At 45.4% G+C, this 21,574-nt stretch overlaps 1 protein-coding gene across 6 annotated transcripts in view; it reads left to right on the top strand.

Annotated features, from left to right (window-relative positions):
- Positions 1-5,159: 5,159 nt before the first annotated feature.
- LOC140486142 (phosphorylase b kinase regulatory subunit alpha, liver isoform-like) overlaps positions 5,160-21,574 on the top strand; it is a 115,735-nt gene continuing 99,320 nt past the window's right edge. The window contains exons 1-6 of one of the 6 annotated variants that reach the window (XM_072584818.1): positions 5,160-5,833; positions 6,393-7,036; positions 13,769-13,927; positions 16,968-17,015; positions 19,606-19,774; positions 20,952-21,034. In XM_072584818.1, coding sequence (XP_072440919.1) covers positions 6,959-7,036; positions 13,769-13,927; positions 16,968-17,015; positions 19,606-19,774; positions 20,952-21,034 — 537 coding nt within the window. In that variant the 5' untranslated portion in view covers positions 5,160-5,833; positions 6,393-6,958. The remainder of the gene's footprint in view (positions 5,834-6,392; positions 7,037-13,768; positions 13,928-16,967; positions 17,016-19,605; positions 19,775-20,951; positions 21,035-21,574) is intronic. The other 5 variants (XM_072584817.1, XM_072584819.1, XM_072584821.1 and 2 more) reach the window with 5 other exon arrangements.

The raw sequence follows: 21,574 nt of genomic DNA on the forward strand, positions 1-21,574 counted from the left end.
GTGTGCAACCATTTCCCCACTTTAGAAGAACCCTCGCACAGGCACCTTCCACACCCTGAGGATGAAGTTTGGGACCTGGAATCTCAGGACCGTTATGGACCGTCCTGCCAGTGATAGACTGCGATGTAGTTTATACCAACCCATTCACCCAGAGACACAGTGGCTCAGTGGTTAGTACCACTGCCTCACAGCACTAGGGACCTGGGTTTGAACCCAGCCTGAGGCAACTGTCTGTGTGGAGTTGCTCATTCTCCCTGTGTCTGTGTGGGTTTCTTCCCACAGTCCAAAGACGTGCAGGTCAGGTGGATTGACTCTGCTAAATTTTCCATAGTGTTCAGGGAGCTGTAGGTGAGGTGTGTTAGTCAGGAGTAAATATAGGATAATAGGGTAGGGGAATGGGTCTGGGTGGGTTACTCTTTGTAGGGTCTGGTTGGACTGATGGGCATTTTTCCACATTGTAGGAACTCTATTCTATTCACTCTTTCCCATGACAACCTTCTGCCCCAAGTGTAACAGAGCCTGCAGAAGCTACATTGGTCTGTACGGCCACCTATGGACACACCTTGAAAGTGAAAGAGAGCCACAAGATTTCATATTAACCATTATGTTCATATTAACAACCCTGAGCGATCACATGGAATGTTGAAGCTTGCTTATTCTCACCACTGAGTATTGCTTTGGGTAATTCCTGTCCTCTTGAAAATGTCTTTGAATGTCAGTCACAGGAGCAACATTGTTATATCATTTCATGGGAAGATGTCTCAAATATCCTCAGAGCGGAGGAACCCAAGATCTGAAGCAGCGACAAAAATGCCAACAAAAAAAAGTCAGTCAATTTCTCTTTCTCGGGCAGTCCCTTGGTAACAGCGGGGATGATGTACCTCCATTCTGGATTAGTGGTGCTGGAAAAGCACAGCAGTTCAGGCAGCATTCAAGGAGCAGAGAAATCGACGTTTCGGGCAAAAGCCCTTCATCAGGAATAAAGGCAGTGAGCCTGAAGCGTGGAGAGATAAGCTAGAGGAGGGTGGGGGTGGGGAGAAAGTAGCATAGAGTACAATGGGTGAGTGGGGGAGGGGATGAAGGTGATAGGTCAGGGAGGAGAGGGTGGAGTGGATAGGTGGAAAAGGAGATAGGCAGGTAGTTCAAGTCCGGACAAGTCATGGGGACAGTGCTGAGCTGGAAGTTTAGAACTAGGGTGAGGTGGGGTAAGGGGAAATGAGGAAACTGTTGAAGTCCACATTGATGCCCTGGGGTTGAAGTGTTCCGAGGCGGAAGATGAGGCGTTCTTCCTCCAGGCGTCTGGTGGTGAGGGAGCGGCGGTGAAGGAGGCCCAGGACCTCCATGTCCTCGGCAGAGTGGGAGTGGGAGTTGAAATGTTGGGCCACGGGGCGGTGTGGTTGATTGGTGCGGGTGTCCCGGAGATGTTCCCTAAAGCGCTCTCCTAGGAGGCGCCCAGTCTCCCCAATGTAGAGGAGACCGCATCGGGAGCAACGGATACAATAAATGATAATAGTGGATGTGCAAGTAAAACTTTGATGGATGTGGAAGGCTCCTTTAGGGCCTTGGATAGAGGTGAGGGAGGAGGTGTGGGCGCAGGTTTTACAGTTCCTGCGGTGGCAGGGGAAAGTGCCAGGATGGGAGGGTGGGTTGTAGGGGGGCGTGGACCTGACCAGGTAGTCACGGAGGGAACTGTCTTTGCGGAAGGCAGAAAGGGGTGGGGAGGGAAATATATCCCTGGTGGTGGGGTCTGTTTGGAGGTGGCGGAAATGTCGTCGGATGATTTGGTTTATGCGAAGGTTGGTAGGGTGGAAGGTGAGCACCAGGGGCGTTCTGTCCTTGTTACGGTTGGAGGGGTGGGGTCTGAGGGCGGAGGTGCGGGATGTGGACGAGATACGTTGGAGAGCATCTTTAACCATGTGGGAAGGGAAATTGCGGTCTCTAAAGAAGGAGGCCATCTGGTGTGTTCTGTGGTGGAACTGGTCCTCCTGGGAGCAGATCCGGTGGAGGCGGAGGAATTGGAATACGGGATGGCATTTTTGCAAGAAGTAGGGTGGGAAGAGGTGTAATCCAGGTAGCTGTGGGAGTCGGTGGGTTTGTAAAAAATATCAGTGTCACGTCGGTCGTCATTAATGGAGATGGAGAGGTCCAGGAAGGGGAGCGAGGTGTCCGAGATGGTCCAGGTAAATTTAAGGTCAGGGTGGAATGTGTTGGTGAAGTTGATGAATTACTCAACCTCTTCGCAGGAGCACGAGGTGGCGCCAGTGTAGTCATCAATATAGCGGAGGAAGAGGTGGGAGTGGTGCCGGTGTAATTACAGAAGATCAACTGCTCTACGTAGCCAACAAAGAGACAGGCATAGCTGGGGCCCATACATGTGCCCATGGCTACCCCTTTGGTCTGGAGGAAGTGGGAGGATTCAAAGGAGAAATTGTTAAGGGTGAGGACCAGTTCGGCCAAAAGAATGAGAGTGTCAGTGGAAGGGTACTGTTGGGGACGTCTGGAGAGGAAAAATGGAGGGCTTGGAGGCCCTGGTCATGGCGGATGGAGGTGTAGAGGGATTGGATATCCATGGTGAAGATGAGGTGTTGGGGGCCGGGGAAACGGAAGTCTTGGAGGAGGTGGAGGGCGTGGGTGGTGTCTCGAATGTATGTGGGGAGTTCCTGGACTAGGGGGGATAGGACAGTGTCAAGGTAGGTAGCGATGAGCTCAGTGGGGCAGGAGCATGCTGAGACAATGGGTCGGCCAGGGTGGTCAGGCTTGTGGATCTTGGGAAGGAGGTAGAACTGGGCAGTGCGGGGTTCCCGGACTATGAGGTTGGAAGCTGTGGGTAGGAGATCTCCTGTGGTGATGAGGTTCTGTATGGTCTGGGAGATGATGGTTTGGTGATGGGGAGTGGGGTCATAGTCGAGGGGACAGTAGGAAGAGATGTCCTCGAGTAGACGCTTGGCTTCAGCAGTGTAGAGGTCAGTGCACCAGACTACCATTGCGCCCACTTTATCCGCTGGCTTGATGGTGAGGTTGAGATTGGAGCAGAGGGATTGTGATGAGGCTGCGCGTTGTGAGGGTGAGAGGTTGGAGTGGGGGAGGGAGGTAGACAGGTGAACCATGATATACCTCCACTCCAGTTTAGAAGTAGCTGTGAAGTCCAATGCACATCGGCAGACTCAGCCACAAGAGGGCAGCTGATGACTGAAGGGATTTGGGGGATTTGGCTTTTCTGAGATCGAGTTCAGGCACTCGATCTCACCCCCACAGATTCACAAGTGGGCCTCCTTCATTCAGGTCACCCACAGGGCAGGATGACCGGGAGATGGGAATATTAGAATCATTTTCAGGGACATTCTGAAGGTAACCCTGATGTCCTGGAATGTCCTGCTGCAATCGTTTGATGTACACCATAGAACTATGTTATTCTATGGTTCTATTGTGTTTGCAAGGAGTGTAGCCACTTCAGGAATCTGGAATTTAGAGGAATGAGAGGGGATCACACCAGGCCAATTTCTGACAGGGTGGCTGCAGGATAAAGCTCCCTTTTAACTGAGGGCAGGTCCGGAACAAAGGGTCACAGTCTTAGGATATGATTTGGAGGTGCCGGCTTTTGACTGGGGTGTACAAAGTTAAAAATCACACAACACCAGGTTATAGTCCAACGGTTTATTTGGAAGCACTAGCTTTTGAAGCACTGCTCTTTGATCGGTGTTGTCTCAGGATAGACCATTTAAGCCTGGGATGAGGATTCACCAACCCAGAAGACTGTGGATATTAATTCACAGAATATACTTGAGTAAGAAACCAAGTTCCAGAATCTAAAAGTGTCAAGGAGAAAGTGGGGATACAACATTGTGATAGAGGATCTTGGTGAATGGCTGAACACAGCTGATGGGCTGAAAAGACTACTCCTGCTCCTAGATCCTTCATTTCCATGGCTGCCATTTGTGCATATACCATATTCTCCCAGAGTGAACACAATGGTTTTAAACTCTTGCAAATTAAAGGTGCAAATCTCAGTAAAGCTGTGCATTTGGTAATTAACTTATAAAACTTACAAAAGCTCTTCAAGAGCTGGGAGGTTGAGGGAGTAGGCCAGTCAGTAGAAAAAGTACACAAGAGGTTAGCTAGTTTGTACTTATTGTCAGTTTATTCCAATTTTCTCAGCTCTGTGATATCCTTCATGTATGCTCGGACTCTGTGCGCCATCACCCGCTGCCCTAATATTGGCTTCGGCGGTGGGGGGGCTGACTCGCACTATCACACATCTTCTGGAATGTGCCTTTGCAAAGGAGTTCTGGAGAAAGGTGCAGTGGTTTCTGTTGAGATTAACCTGAGCAGCTCTGTGACGCGGGACTCTGTGCTCTACAGTCTTTCCGCGGGATTCACACTGAGGCAAACATTGACTGTGCCTGGAGGACCATAAACTCAGCGAGAGATGCTCTTTGGTCTGCCCAAAACTTGTTAGTCTTCCAGGAGAAGGGGTTGACCCCGACTGTGTGCTGCAGACTGGCACATTCCAATGATGTGCTGAGGAACAGAAATGAAGCTTTGGGGCAGCTGCTGCCAAGGGTGGGGAAAGATCACTGTCTGAGGGCTTTCTGCTGAAGTTAGGGGGTTAGAGACAAAAAGAACTGCAGATCCTGGAATTCGAGCTAGACAGGCAGGAGGCTGGAAGAACACAGCAAGCCAGACAGCATCAGAAGGTGCAGAAGTCGATGTTTCAGGTATAACCCTTCTTCAGGATGGATCCATTCTGTAATCGGACTTTCCTGCTGTGTCAAATATATGTAATCATGGTCTTGTACAAGTAAGAAATGCCTTGGGTTTGTCTCTAAAGACTGTATAGATTTGAACTACTCTTGTGACAAGAGTCATACAGCATGGAAACTGACCCTCATCCATGCCAACAGATATCCGAAATAAATCCAGTCTCATTGGCTAGCACTTGGCCCATATCCCTCTCAACCCTTCCTATTCATATACCCAACCAGATGCCTTTTAAATGCTGTAATTGTACTAGCCTGCACGAGTTCCTCATTCCATACAGGCACCACCCTCTGTGTGGAGAAGTTGCCCCTTAGGTTCTTTTTAAATCTTTCCCCTCTCATCTTAAACCTCTGCCCTCTAGTTCTGGACTCCCCTATCCTTGGAAAAAGACCTTGGCTTTTCACCCTAGTCGTGCTCCCCATGACTATACATATATGTCAAGTTTTTAAATGAATAAAGTCTATTTTTGAAATTTAAAAAAAAGGAGATAATGAGGAAACCTCCTCCGAGGTGAAATGTCTCTGGCACAGGCAGCTACCGTGTGTTATTCGGCACAGCAGCATTTGCAGTAAAGCCCGGGATTGTCAGGCGGTGCACTCCTCTCTTCCTGGGCTCTGTTCAACACCAACCCAACAAGGTCCTGGAAGTACAGCAGAATGTAGAGGCCATCTTTCGAGTGTAGGTTGGAGGATTGTGGCCGGGATGCAGTGTTGGGATAGTGGAAAGGTCTGAGCTAGCGGGCTGGGAACAGAGGGAGTGAGGCGGCCTGAGGCCACACGGGAGACCTGGCTTCAGGTTGTTACATACTGCTCAGGACCCACTGGTTCCAACCCCCTTCCCCCCGCTCTTACATTGGTGCGGAACTGAGAGAGAGAAATACAGGGCCCGGATACAATGTTACTGCACTGGGACAGTTTCAAAGCTGCAACTCGGTGAACGGATATCGCAGTATAAACCCAGGCAGCCCAGAATGTCGCAGTGAGGCTTCGGGGCAACATTGTCGCTGCACTCAATGGAAGATACACCGGCCTGGCTGTCACACTGGGTGCTGGGCAGAGAGTGGGCCGGGCGGTGAGTAAGTGCTGGACAGAGAGCGGGTGTCACACTGGGTGCTAGGAAGAGTGGGGGCCAGGCGGTGAGTGGGTGTCACACTGGGCTGTAACTGGGTGATGGGCAGTGTGTGGGTGACACACTGGGTGCTGGGCAGTGAGTGGGTGTCACTCTGGGCTGTAACTGGGTGATGGGCAGTGTGTGGGTGACACACTGGGTGCTGGGCAGTGAGTGGGTGTCACTCTGGGCTGTAACTGGGTGATGGGCAGTGTGTGGGTGTCACACTGGGTGCTGGACAGAGTGTGGGTGTCACACTGGGTGCTGGACAGAGAGTGGGTGTCACTCTGGGTGGTTACTGGGTGCTGGGCAGTGAGTGCTAGACTGGTCTGCACCATTCAAAGTCACACCGTGTGTTAGGGATGACTGTGTGTTTGAGTGTGTGAGAGAGAGAGAGAGAGGGGAAAGTAAGCAGCACAGTGTTTCTTTGCCCAGCTGTCTAGTCCATGAACAATGTGTGGGAAACAGGTAACGATTTGTCCCTATCTCTGTGTCTCTGTATGTGACAGTAAACTTTATTTGACCAGGTTCGCCAACAGCACAGGAGAAAGATTGTGAACAGAGGTTCTACGCTGACCCATAATCTGGCACCCACCGGTCAACATTGGTTACTGCTGCTGTTTCTTGGTTACTGCTGATCAACACTGAAAACTGCTGGTCAACATTCGTTACTGCTGCTCTTCACAGGTTACTACTGGTCAACATTCGTTACTGCTGCTCTTCACTGGTTACTACTGGTCAACATTGGTTACTGCTGGCTAATCCTGATAACTGTTGGTCAATGCTGTTACTGCTGATTAACAATGGTTACTACTGGTCAAACTGCTCGAGGGTGTCAGGAATTTACACTGGTTACTCCTGATCAGTGCTATTAACTGCTCGTCAATCTTATTCGTGAAACAGGTTCTTCTATTTAACTTCTATTACTTCTATTTAACAATGGTTACTACAGATCCATGCTGGTAAACTTTGGTTTAAATTAGTTACTGCTGGTACTTGAGCAATACTGGTACTTGCTGGTTAACATTGGACTGGACAATACTAGTAACAGCTGGTCACTGCTGGCCAATAGTAGCCAACGTTACTGGGCAGAATGAGGAGCCGAAGCAATTCGGGTGTTCGATTGGATGGGTATGCAAGGTTGGTGCAACAAACCATTCTGTGTCACCAGGTGAGCAAGTTTCCTTGTCAGTTCCACAGATTTGAAAGAGTTGTGCGATCTAGCTGTCAAATAATGCCCAGCTAATGTGAATACCTTCTGCTGGCCTTCCCATTATCCATGAGTCTTGTTATCAAGTCAAAAAGTTTTTTTATGTAAAAACAAAATTGCATAATGAGAAAGTATGGTCAAGATGCAGGGCACAGAACATCATAGATGTTGTGAAACTGACAAAAGCCAGTTTGACTTTCCAAAATCTGAGCTCTGTCAGAGAATAGACGGGTTGAGAGAGAGAGAGATGAGCAACTCCATGTTGGGGCTGAAATTATGAGCACATTTCTACTTCCTGATATCTGTGTTTTTATCTTAAACACCACCTTGGATTATTGATGTAGAGAGAGAGGTCCAATTCAAGAGACTGACTAGAATGTTTAAATGTATTGTTTTTGTTTTCCATGTTAATTTGAAGCCTGTGTACGTTGATTTAATTTATTATTGTCATGGGTAGTGAGGTACAGTGAAAAGTGTTTTACGTGCTTTAATGGCAGATTGTACTATATAAATGCAGCAGAGTAACAGTACAGACTGCAGGATACAATATTGTGATAAATATCAGTCACAATAATGTTCGTAACTACAACAGGAGTCATCTATTAATCATAATGAAGATGATTCTTATTTAAGTGGTTCTCAGGACACTTGTGCACTGCCTGCGCCAAAACTATCTGGGTCAGCGGTGACTATTGATTTTAACTCAAGGAATTAAGAGAACTTCTATCCAGTAATGGTGTCTTGTAAAGTGTGCTTATTACACACAATAGGCCTGAAAGTCAAAGTGTATAAGGTTATGAGAAGGGGTCTCCAGCAGCATATTTGTAGTGTCCTAATCTCTGGGCCAAAGGTTCAAGTCCCACCTGCCCACAACGTGAAATGTCTAAAAAAGCTCATTTAAAAATAACTAAGTTTGTGAGCGTACTCCCTTCAACTCAAAAGCCACAACAGAATAAATGCCTACTGGCCTCCGATGTCCTTACAAGCAATTCTTTGTCAATTTAGGAGTACGCTTATATAGTTTATATATTGGAAGAGACAAAATGCTTTGCCTTTTGTACATTTACTTTGATAGAACATGGAAATGAAATGATGATGGAATTGCAGAACTATCGTCAAAGAGTAGTAGACCTCTTGAGAATCCTTTCAAAAAACTAGGACAAGCACCCTTGGTGGTGTCTCGTTGCATATTCCACCTTGTTTGGTGAGAAATGTCTGCATAATACTTACTTTAATACATCGAAGTATAAGACTCTCTGTATTTTGTAGCTCAGTTTTTCATAATGGGAGTCTGTGGCCTGTGTGCAGTCCAGTCTAGTTTCGAGCAGTTTACATCTGATCTGCTGTTTGTAGGCATTGTGTGTGGTTTACATAATACAGGGTCAGCAGGATGTCAATACGAGGGGGCAAGTAATGAAAATATCCATAAAGTTTAATTATAACATCACAGAAAGTAAACATGTTTCTTTATATCCGTAATTGTTGAGTAAGAGTTAATTGAAAATGGATATTCAAAAAGGTGTAACTATTGGAATGATGGGTCAATTTTGCCTCGTTGCTATTTTATTGGACCCCATCACTGTCCCTAAATTACCAGACTACTGTTTGATATCCTGCACTCGCTGAGCAGAAATGTTCATCATTGCTTGATATGTCAAGGTTTTAAACCATTGTGTTTGGTCCCAGGCACAGTCTCTGGTTGTTCATTACATACTCTCCTGAAGTCACCTGTTTGAGAGCGTGAGATGAGTTTCTGATTACATCTCTGCACCATCGCACATTTCCATCCCCGCTTCAGTGCGTTGGCTGCTGAAACCCTCATCTATGCCTCTGTTATAGACATGACTCTACTGCAGACATGACTTGTCCAATTCACTCCAAACAGATCTCACACATTTTACCCTCCGAAAACTTGAGGTCAGCAAAAAGTTGCTATCCTTCTCACCTATCAACTGTGCACTCACTGACCTCAAGTGAGCATTGGTTCCCACTGGAATAGGAGTTTCCAGCATCTACAGTCATTGTTTTTAACTGGTTCCCACTGGCCTACATTGGCTCTCACTGACATGCATGTGCTCACTCTGACCTACACTGGCTCTCACCTACCCACCCTGGCTCTTCACTGAACATGCTGATTCCATAAACCTTCAGGTTTAGAAAACCCATCCTTTATTTCGAAATAAAAACTCACCACTCATTATCTCTCTCACTCTTCCAGTATCACAGCTCTCCACAAACTCTGTGGTTCTTCCCCAGTTTGTTTTTTTAACATATTTGCTGGATGTCAATGTCACTGGTTGGGTTCAGCCATTTATTACCCTTTCGGAATTGCTGTTTGAGAAAGCAATGGTTCCTGAACCACTGCAGGTCGTGGGGTGTCGGGACACCGTCAGTGTCCTTAGGAAGGACGTTCCAGCATTCTGACCCTATGACAGTGAAGGAACAGCGATATTTTCCAGCTCAGGAGTGTCATGATGACTTTAACAAAGCATTCCATATCCGAAAATGATTTAGCTGCAGGATGGAGGAGATGAAATACTGGGATCCTACGTGTGTGTAGGGCTGGTGCTGCAGTGTGACCAGGTCTGCAGCATCTGCAGTCTTTCTGATCTTTGTCTGATGGAGGATCACTCCTAGTAGGACTTTGCTTTGACAGTTATCTGGTATCAGATGTGAAGAATTGCCTTGGATGAACATTGTTATCATAGAATCATTCAGAATGGAAGAGGTCATTCAGCCCGTTGAGTCTACACCCCCAAAGATACAAATCCCACTTTGCTGCACTAGACCCGTAGCATTGAATGCCATGACACTTTTTAAAGCACTTCTTAAAAAATGTACAATTTAAATGTTGTGAGGTTTCTCTTCCAAGCAGTGCATACCAGACCATACCAGAAAAACGTTTTTCCTCAAATCCCCTTTACACCTTCTGTCTTTTACTTTAAAATTATACCCCCTTCAAAATTTGGGAGAAGATTTGTAGCTCGGGTGCTCGTTGTTGTGGTTCTGTTCACCGAGCTGGGAATTTATGTTGCAGACGTTTCGTCTCCTGTCTAGGTGACATCCTCAGTGCTTAGGAGCCTCCTGTGAAGCGCTTCTGTGATGTTTCCTCTGGCATTTATAGTAGTTTGTCTCTGCCGCTTCCGGTTGTCAGTTCGAGCTGTCCGCTGCAGTGGCCGATATATTGGGTCCAGGTCGATGTGTTTGTTGATAGAATCTGTGGATGAGTGCCATGCCTCTAGGAATTCCCTGGCTGTTCTCTGTTTGGCTTGTCCTATAATAGTAGTGTTGTCCCAGTCGAACTCATGTTGCTTGTCATCTGCGTGTGTGGCTACTAAGGATAGCTGGTCGTGTCATTTCGTGGCTAGTTGGTGTTCATGGATACGGGTCATTAGCTGTCTTCTTGTTTGTCCTACGTAGTGTTTTGTGCAGTCCTTGCATGGGATTTTGTACACTACATTGGTTTTGCTCATGCTGGGTATTGGGTCCTTTGTCCTGGTGAGTTGTTGTCTGAGAGTGGCTGTTGGTTTGTGTCTTGTTATGAGTCCTAGTGGTTGTAGTAGTCTGGCTGTCAGTTCTTGATGTATGGTAACATGGCTAGTCCTTTGGGATTATTATAGGACAAGCCAAACAGAGAACAGCCAGGGAATTCCTAGAGGCATGGCACTCATCCACAGATTTCTATCAACAAACACATCGACCTGGACCCAATATACCGGCCACTGCAACGGACAGCTGGAACTGACAACCGGAAGCGGCAGAGACAAGCCACTATAAATGCCAGAGGAAACATCACAGAAACACTTCACGGGAGGCTCCCAAGCACTGAGGATGTCCCCTAGACAGGGGACGAAACGTCTGCAACACAAATTCCTAGCTCGGCGAACAGAACCACAACATTATACGCCCTTGTTGTTAACCTGTCACCTAAAGGGAACAGCTGCTCTCTATCCACCCTGTCCAGGCCCTTATAATCTTACCCACCTCTATAAGGTCCCCCCTCCGCTTTCTCTGCTCCAAAGGAAAACATCCTGAGCTTATCCAGCCCCTCTTCAGAGCTCGTCTTCATGCTCCATCCCAGGCAATATCCTGGTGAATCACCTCTGTATCCCCTCCAGTGCGATCCCATCCTACACACCGGTCTCCAGCTGTGGCCTGATCAAACTCCAGCTTAAACAGCTCCAAAACAATCTCTATGCTCTCATAATCCATGCTGCAACAAATTTCCCATACGCTTTCTCAACTACCCCATTAACCTGCCCCACAACCTTTTGGGATCTGTGGACAGGCATCACAAAATCCTTTTGTTCCTCTAAGCTTCCGATTCTGCTCCCTCACCTTGTTCCTCTTCCAAAGTACATCCCCCCCCCCCCTTTATTAGGGTTAAATTCCCTCTGCCACTTATCTGACCAATCCATTTATAATCATCCTGAACCTCTCACCTACCACCTCTATCATTCGGCCAATCTTTGTGCACATCTGCAAACTTATTTATCGTCACCTCCACATTCTCATCGAGTTGATTATGTACATATCACAAAATAAGGGATTCAGCACAGATCCCAGAGGTACTCCACTGACTCCAGTCACACAAGCAGCTTTCTACTATTACCCTCTGTCTCCCATCACAAAGCCAAGTTTTTTGGATCCCAGATTTTGTTTGTACACCCCATGAAGATGGCCTGGTTCAGGAATAGTTCCAGGGATGTGCAGTTTCAGTCAAGGGGAGAGATTGGAGAAGTTAAGACTATTCTCGAGAAATAAGAAACAAAGAACAATACAGCGCAGGAACAGGCCCTTCGGCCCTCCAAGTCAGCGCCGACATATTTTTGCCCTTCCATACTAAAACTGTCTTCACTTACAGGATCCATATCTCTCTATTTTCTTCCTATTCGTCCAAGTGCTTCTTGAAAGCTGCTAATGTGTCTGCTTCCACCACCTCTTCTGGCAATGCTTTCCAGGCACTCACCACCCTCTGTGTGAGAAACCTGCCTCACACTACTCTTCACAAATGACGTGTACACACACACACACACACACACACACACACACACACACACACAAAGAACCTGTGCCCACTAGTATTTGATCGCTCCATCCTGAGAAAAAAGCCTCATACTTTCATCCTCTATCCATGCTTTGCACCTTGGAGAAGGCTGAGAGGTGATTGATTTTGAAACTCCGGAACCTTCTGGGCAGCGCATGAAGGAAGAAACTGCTCCCATCATTGTGAATCAGAGGATGTGGGTTTAGGGTAATTGGCAAAAGAAGCAATGACGACATGAGAAAGCTATTCATGCAGCAAGTGATTAGGGTCTGGAACATACTGTCTGAGAGTGTGGGGAGAGGCAGGTTCACTCGAGGGGTTAGGGTCTGGGGTGTACTGTCTGTGTGTGCTGGGAAGGCAGGGTCAGCCAAAGCTTTAGAAAAGGAATTGGATCATTATCTGTCAAGAAAGCATGTGCACTATTATGGGAAAGGGGGAGAGATGCAAGGTAAATTGCTTCAGAGGGGTAGGACTGTATTCATGTCTCTATATTCTAGAGACTGTGTTGCACGCCATCAATCAAATTGACTCTTAGTCTCACTGTAACACTTTTGAGTTTACTATGTATAAAGCCACATCAAAATGATGATTAGTTGTTGTAAGAACTCATCTGGTTCACTAACGTCTGTTAGGGGAGGAAATCTGCCATCCTTACCTGGTCTGGCCTACATGTGACTCCCCACCCACATCGTCAATGTGGTTGATTCTTAATTGTACTCTGAAATGGCCCTACTTATTTCAAAGGTAATTGTGGTGGTTGCCGACAATGTCCTCATTCCCATGGAGAGTAGAAAATCTAGCACCATCACGTTGTTGTGGTGGAGGCATTGCTATGGCTAAGCCTTGTGTAAACTAATGGGGGTAAAAAAAAACTGACTCTGTTGTGACCTTGTTGCATATTGTTAATTATTTGCAACATGAATCTCCTCCCTGCTTTGTTTTCCCACCCTGACTGAAACAAGACACTGAACCAGGTATAACAAGGCAAAGATTACTCTCTCAGCCCTGAGCAAATGGAACATTCCTTTACTCTTTTTATCCAAGACTCCAGAAAGAAATTTGTCTTTCAAATTAATATCACCAAGTTGGGTTTGGGAGCTGCAATCTCTCGGACAGTCAAATGAAAGGAACATCCTGTGCTCCACTTGAGCTATTGTTTAGGGGACAGTTATGCTCTATGGATGGAACAGGTTCCTTCAAGTTTCCACAAGGCTTGAGCATTTTCCTTTTGTTTGCAGAGAGCAGGTCCCTGTTTAAGAATGCTTCTTGTTTTCTCTAGCTCATTGAACTGAGTTGTTGTTCTGGAGAACGGAGCAAGGCAGTAAGTGTTCTTTTGTCCTACAGCATGAATTATTGTGGCCAGCATTGGTCCTGGAGAGTGCAAGGTGTAAAGCTTCGGAAATACATCTCTCTATCTGCAGCATTCCCAGCTCTGTGCTACCAAGTTATGCTATCGCTATGGTGGAACGTTTTCAGCTCTTTCGAAGTTAATGCATGTCAGCCCCAATTGATTAGCAGTTGGCATTTAATGCAATGACTATTTTAAGTCAATCTTTGGATGATTCCGATGAACTGGAGTATTATTGGTGAAGATGGATGTTGGAGTTGTCAATTGAGTTGCCCTCACTATCAATGTTTGTTTTCAGAACCCTGTTACAGGACTGTTGCCGGCTAGTATAGATCAGAGAGATGCTTGGGTACGAGATAACGTATACAGTATCCTTGCAATATGGGGCCTGGGATTGGCATACCGTAAGAACGCTGACCAAGATGAAGACAAGGCTAAAGCCTACGAACTTGAACAGGTCTGTCAGAGGTTTATTTCCAATATACTAATAAAAAGAGCTTATCTTCCCGCCTCCTTTCTGATTTAAGCTGTTAAAAGCAGATCATCGAGTGTCTCCCCTATCGGTATTCAGTGATTTGAAGGTAGCCAATTACAGTGGCTGAATGTGTAACAGACATTGAATTGGCAAATTCAGGAGTCTTAATACATCAACTTGCAGCTTTTCTGATTTGTAGCCATAACCTATAGCAATAACGTTTAGAAATTAGATTACTTTCAGTGTGGAAACAGGCCCTTCGGCCCAACAAGTCCACACCGACCCTCCGAAGAGCAACCCACCCAGAACTATTCCCCTACATTTACTCCTTCACCTAACACTATGGGCAATTTATCATGGCCAATTCACCTAACCTGCACATTTTTGGATTGTGGGAGGAAACCGGAGCACCCGAAGGAAACCCACGCAGACACGGGGAGAATGTGCAAACTCCACACAGACAGTTGCCGAGACGGGAATTGAACCCGCGTCTCTGGCGTTGTGAGGCAGCAGTGCTAAGCACAGTGCCACCATGCAGCCCAAAATTTACAATTATAATGTTTACACAAAGCTTTACTTACCAGTAATTATGTTCACTTATTGCTATTATTGTCTTTTGTGGTTTAGACAATGACCAGAGGTTCAGAAGAAGCCATTTTAGTTGGATCAAGGCTGATCTATACTTTAAGCAGCATGCCTCACAGTGTCAGGAATCTGGGTTCGATTCTCACCTCGGGTGACTGTCTGTCTATATGGAGTTTGCATATTCTCCCTGTGTCTGCGTGGGTTTCCTTCGGGTGCTCCGGTTTCCTCCCACGTTCCAAAAGATGTGCAGGTTAGGTGAATTGGCCATAGTGTTAGGTGTATTAGTTAAGGGTAAATGTAGGGAAATGAGTCTGGGTCAGTTACTTTGTCGGAGGGTCGGTGTGGACTTATTGGGCCAAAGAGCCTGTTTCTACACTGTAGGGAATCTAATTTAAACCCTGTTTAACTGTCTGTCTGATGTATGGAAAATTACACAATTCGACAAATAATTTCATCAATATTTAATCAGCTAACTCCCAAAATATTCTGAAAATTTAAATGCCTAGGAGCAGAAACTTTCAAAAGCTGACTGGAGGCAGATGTTCGCAGGTAAAGGGACGGCTGGAAAATGGGAAACCTTCAAAAATGAGAGTCCAGAGACAGTATATTCCTGTTAGGGTGAAAGGTAGGTGTAGGGAATGCTAGATGACTAGAGAAATTGTCAGGTACAGACAGGAGAAATAAAGTGAATCCTTAGAGTATAAAGACAGTAGGTGTATACTTAAGAGGGAAATCACAAGGGCAAAAGGGATCATGAGATTGCTTTGGGCAAATAGGGTTAAGGAGAATCCAAAGGGTCTTTATATACACATTAAGGCAAAAGGGTAATTAGGGAGAAAAAGGGCCCCTCAAAGATCAGCAAGGATGTGTGGAGCTGCGGGAGAATGGGGAGGTACTAAATGAGCATTTTGCATCAGTGTTTACTATGGAGAAGGACATAGGTGATATAAAATATGGGGAAATAGATAGTGGCATCTTGAAAAATGTCCATATTACAGTGGAGGAGGTGCTGGATGTCTTGAAATGCATAAAAGTGGATAAGTCCCCAGGGCCTGATCAGGTGTACTCTCGAACTCTGTGGGAAGCTAGGGAAGTGATTGCTGGGCCTCTTGCTGTGATATTTGTATCATCGATAGTCACAGGTGAGGTGCCGGATGGCTAACGTGGTGCCACTCTTTAAGAAGGGTGGTAAGGACAAGCCAGGGAACTATAGACCAGTGAGCCTGATGCCAATGGTGGGCAAGTTGTTGGAGGAAATCCTGAGGGACAAGGTTTACATATATTTGGAAAGACAAGAACTGATCACGGATATTCAGCATGGTTTTGTGTATGGGAAATCATGTCCCACTAACTTAACTGACTTTTTTGAAGAAGTGACGAAGAGGATTGATGAGGGCAGAGCGACAGATGTGATCAATATAGACTTCAGTAAGGCGTTCAGCAAGGTTCATAGTTCCTTGAAAGTTGAGTTGCAGGTAGATAGGATCGTGAAGAAAGTTTTTTTTTATATGCTTTTCATTATTGGTCCGAATGCAGCTGTACAGGACATTGATTAGGCCATTTTTGCAACATTGCTTGCAATTCTGGTCTCCTTCCTATCTGAAGGATGCTGTGAAACTTGAAAGGGTTCAGAAAAGATTTACAAGGAGGTTGCCAGGGTTGGAGAATTTGAGCTATAGGGAGAGGCTGAACAGGCTTGGGCTGTTTTCCCTGGAGCATCAGAGCCTGAGGGGTGACCTTATCGAGGTTTATAAAATCATGAGGGGCATGGATAGGATAAAAAGACAAAGTCTTTTCCAGAACTAGAGGGCATAGGTTTAGGATGAGAGGGGTAAGATTTAAAACGTTTTCACTCCAGAGGGTGCTGCTTGTATGGAATAGCTGCCAGAATAAGTGGTGGAAACTGGTACATTTTAAAGCCATCTGGATGGGTTTATGAATAGGAAGCAATTAGATGGATGTGGGCCAAGTGCTGGCAAATCGGACTAGATTAGGTTCGAATATCTGGTCAGCATGGACGAGTTGGACCGAAGGGTCTGTTTCCGTGCTGTACATCCCTACGGCTCTGTGACTCTGAAAGGAAATTTGAATAATCTCAAGTTAAAAGTGCAGTATTCTCTCCAAAATGATTTTAATTCCAAAATGATTTTAATTGAGTTAATTTCAGCCGTTTTGATGAACAGTTTATTGTGAAAAAGTAACCGTCTGCTTGCATTTGCCTCTGTAGCTTTTGGAAGAAGTTACTTTCTGATATCGTTCCATTCCAGTTAACCCTTTAAGTGCTGGTGTCATTCTGGCAAATCCTGTACCCGCTCTGGCCCCATGCACTGATACCTGATTCCTTCTGTTTAATTATTGATGGGGATATGAGTGCTTGCTTCACTGGATTAGTGATCCAGATCAGCAGAGTTAAGAACTGTTCTATTTCTTCCCGCAGAGTGTGGTGAAGCTAATGAGAGGACTCCTTCAATGCATGATACGCCAGGTACATTACCTTCATACGTTTTGGAACTTCGAAATAAAAAAACCGACATGCTCGTGGTTATTTTCAACTTGTTTGTGAACCGTGGCTATGCCAACAATTGATTAAATTTTTAAAAATACCATGTTGGAGAAATTCAGCAGAACCTGGCACACATCCATGGATGGTGAAACAAAGTTAACATTTTGAGTCTGATATGATAACAAGACATTGATATTGGACATCCAGTTTTGTTCCTGTTTACTGTCACTATATTTATGAATTAATCCCCTAAACCAGATTATCCTGAAAGTTAGTTTTATTCAAACATGGCTCATTGTGTTTAACTAACTCAATGTTGTAACAGTGTGTGTTGATATGGTGTATGTGGTCTTTCAAAAGCGCATTTGATCAATTATCTGGCAATTGCTAGCAAAGTTGTTGCCTATAGAATAAATTAGACAATGGCAGTATGGACGTAAGGATGCATAGAATACATATGCTTTGTTAAGCTATTTCACAAGCTGACCTGCCATTTTCAATATTGTACGCAGATGTACCCACATACCCTCTGCGCCTGTCTAGAATGGGATTCTTTTTGTTTATATTGCCTATCCCTTTTCTTCCTATCAAAATGTATCACTTCACACTTCTTGGCATTAAACTTCATTGGTCGCTTGTCTACCAATTTCACTAACCTGTCTCCGACCTGTCACTCTTCAGTTCACAATACTTCTAAAAGTTTGACACTTGTATCTTACCTGCTGAAGACCGGCTCAGTAATAACATTTATCAAGAAAAGCAGTGGTCCGCAAAAAGCACCAGGTTAAAGCATTCTGCAGTCCAAAAGCAACCACTTATTACTTCTCTCTGTTTCCTGTCTCTCAGCTGAGTTTGCAGCCATATGCCTTTGTTTCTTTGATTCCTCAAACTCTATATTTCAAATATCTCAAGAGCTCTGGAGTTTTTGCCTTGCCCTTTCCCCTTATAGCACTGTATCTCACTTCACCGTGGAACTCAGTTACCAGTGGTGTGCCACAAGGGTCTGTTTTGGGACCACTGCTGTTTGTCATTTTTATAAATAATCTGGAGGTGGGTGTAGAAGGATGGGTCAGCAAATTTGCAGATGACATTGCGATAGTGCCGAAGGATGTTGTGGATTACAGAGGGACATAGATAAGATGCAGAGGTGGGCTGAGAAGCGGCAAATGGAGTATAATGCGGAAAAGTGTGAGGTAGTTCACTTTGGAAGAAGTAACAGGAATGCAGACTACTGGACTAATGGTAACATTCTTGGCAGTGTCAATGAACAGAGAGATCTGTGTCCAGGTGCATAAATCCCTGAAGGTTAAGAAGGCATATGGTGTGTTAGCGTTTATTGGTCAGAAGATTGATTTTCGGAGCCATGAGGTCATGCTTCAACTGTACAAGATACTGGTAAGGCTGCACCTGGAGTATTGCGTGCAGTTCTGGTCACCGCATTATAGGAAGGATGTGGAAGCTTTGAAAAGGGTTCAGAGGAGATTTACTAGGATGCTGCCTGGTATGGAAGGAAGGTCTTATGAGGAAAGGCTGAGGGAACTGAGGCTGTTTTTGTTGGAGAGAACCAGGTTGAGAGGTGACTTAATCGAGACATATAAGATAATCAGAGGGTTAAATCAGTTGGACAGTGAGAACCTTTTTCCTCAGATGGTGATGGCTAGCATGAGGAGACATAGCTTTAAATTGAGGGGTGATAAATGTAGGGCAGATATTAGGGGTACTTTCTTCACTCAGAGAGTAGTAGGGGGATGGGACAGCCTACCTGCAACAGTAGTAGACTCGCTGACATTAAGGGCATTTAAATGGGCATTGGACTTACATATGGATAATAATGTAACGGTGTAGCTTAGGTGGGCATCAGACCAATTTCATAGGTCAGCGCAACATCGAGGGCTGAAGGGCCTGTACTGTGCTGCAAAGTTCTATGTTCTATAAGATGCAGGAGCAAATGTAGGTCATTCAGCCCATCTTTTGCTCCGACATCTTAGGCTCTGAGAATCATGATGCTCCAATATTCATTGTTATTGTGGTCAAGTGTAATAAAAAGAAATTGAGCCACTAGAATCCTCACAGAGCTTTTTGGGACTCTTCCAGTGGACTGTTGGCATTTCATGGTGAAGATGGGAGATGGGGGAGGGAGTGTAAAGGTAGGCAGCTTTTGTTGTGGAACATCTCGTGAGCAACTAGCCTCCCGGCCCTTGAATTCTTCTTCTTCCAGCTGGTTAATATCTTAATTGTGTTCTGCTATATGTCTTCATTCACTGTAAACCCAATGGTATTTTACACCATAACTCCTCAAGAGTCAATTCAGTTTAGAATGTGCATGAGGGGTTTAGGTAAAGTAAAGGCACATGTGAATTTAATTTAATCCTCCTTATTTTACCCTGCACAGCACGTTTGAATGTTTTACCATGTTGGCAGTGCCATATCAATGCAGGTTGTTGGTGCATCACCAACTTTAGTGATGGATGGGAATTCAAGGATTGTGTGCCCTGTCAGAGAGCAATTGCCACATTTAACATCTACATCACTTCCATCATGGCTATGATCATAGCGATCTGTTTTGATCCAGGTGAAAAAAGTGGAAAAGTTCAAGCGAACACAGAGTACAAAGGACTCCCTCCATGCCAAGTACAACACCTCCACCTGTGGTACTGTCGTCGCTGACGATGAGTGGGGTCATCTCCAGGTGGATGCTACGTCCCTCTATCTCTTATTTTTGGCCCAAATGACAGCCTCAGGTAAGGACTGTGTTGTGAAAAATTATTTCTGAACAGGGAGAAAAATTGCAAGGTCTGAGACTGTTCTCTTGCTCAATTGTTCTGGTGACCTGTAGCTATATGGGACATCTCTGGGATGTGTCTGGACTCTGTATGCATGATGTTCACTAATGCGTATCCCACAGGGCTCCCTGCCCTTGGGACACACACAGCTTCTTGTGAGTTCATTGCATGAGTAACTGAAGGGCCCAGCTCTGGGGAAGGGGCCAGGGTTGACCATGGAGATGTGGGATCAGGTGCAGTTTTAGAAGGCAAAAGTGAGGGCTGCAGATGCTGGAAATCAGAGTCTACATTAGAGTGGTGCTGGCAAAACACAGCAGGTCAGGCAGCATTGGAGGAGCAGGAAAATCGACGTTTCATGCAAAAGCCCTTCATCAGGAATGAATTTTAGAAGAATGAGGGAAGAGTTAATTGAGATGTATAAGATGCTAAAGACAAAGTAGATGTGGAGAGGATGTTTCCTCATTTGGGGCAAACTGGGACGGGAGGTCATGGTTTTAGGATAAGGGCCGGCAGATTTAAAACTGAGATGAGGAGAAAGCACGTTTTTTCAAAGGGTGGAATTAAGACCCCAGAGTGCGGTGGATGCTGGAACATTGATTAAGGCGATAGATTTTTGATTAGTAATGGGTGGTGGAGCTGAGGCTGTGATGAGCTGAACTATGATTGTATCAAATGGGGGAGCGGGCTCAAGGAGCTGAATGGCTTACTCCTGCCCCTCATTCTTATGGACAATCTCACCTGTATCATTGACATCCCATGAATGAATGCATATTCTCTGTATTTATAAACTAACAGCTTCTTATCTAAAGAAGGTGTTGCTTATGTTGCCTCTGGCTGCCTTGGCTGTCACTTCAGTTTGGGGTCCTCTGTGTTTACCAACACTGCCTCTGTTTTTATTGACTCCACTTAACCTATGTGACTTTAATCACATCTCCAAAATGGCTTAGTTCCTGAAACTCTGTTCTGTTTAGACAGGAGTCACGTTCAGAGACCGTTCATTTCCAAAGGAACGTAATGTTCTCTGTATCAGTGGGTTGGAGGAGCAGCTTGACTGTGGGTCAAAGGTAGCTCTGTATGAGCGAGAACTGCGCGATGTGGTTTTGCATTAATTCAGTTTTTATTCGCTTTTCCGTAGGGTTACGCATAATTTTCACCCTCGATGAAGTATCGTTTATACAGAACCTTGTATTTTACATTGAGGCTGCCTACAAAGTAGCTGTGAGTATTTGCAGACAGTGAGATCAGAAACACAAAAGAATTTTACCTATTGTCCCTTTGTTGGCCGTGTTTTGGATGCAGCATCTCCAACGCTGGCTCAGTTGTCGGATACGTGCAAGGTATCAGCTTACTGCTGAACCGAGCTGGCAATCTTGGATGGTTATGGTGCAGGAGGTGGCTATTTGGCCCACTGTGCCTGACCTAGCTCATTAAATCAGGAATGGGGTAGACAGGCCAGAGAATTCTCTGAAACATCTCTGGGCTTGGGAACAAGACAACCTAACAATGCTCTTCAATCTGCTGGTGGGAATGTGTAGTCTTTATCATATTCAAGGTTACCTCTTTACCTGTTTTCCCCCTCCCTGTTATGATCCCAGTTGATGGTAATCAGGACAAATTAGATCCCAGAATGAAACGTGACTCGAAGAGTTTTGTTTTTGCTTTGTTTACCTTGATGGCCAGTCACTGAACATATTCACAACAGACTGTCAATATATTCTTTAACAAAAAAAAGAGTCAAAGGTTATTGCGCAGAAAAAG

This window comes from Chiloscyllium punctatum, chromosome 15 (genome assembly GCF_047496795.1).
Source record: "Chiloscyllium punctatum isolate Juve2018m chromosome 15, sChiPun1.3, whole genome shotgun sequence".
Taxonomy (NCBI): domain Eukaryota; kingdom Metazoa; phylum Chordata; class Chondrichthyes; order Orectolobiformes; family Hemiscylliidae; genus Chiloscyllium; species Chiloscyllium punctatum.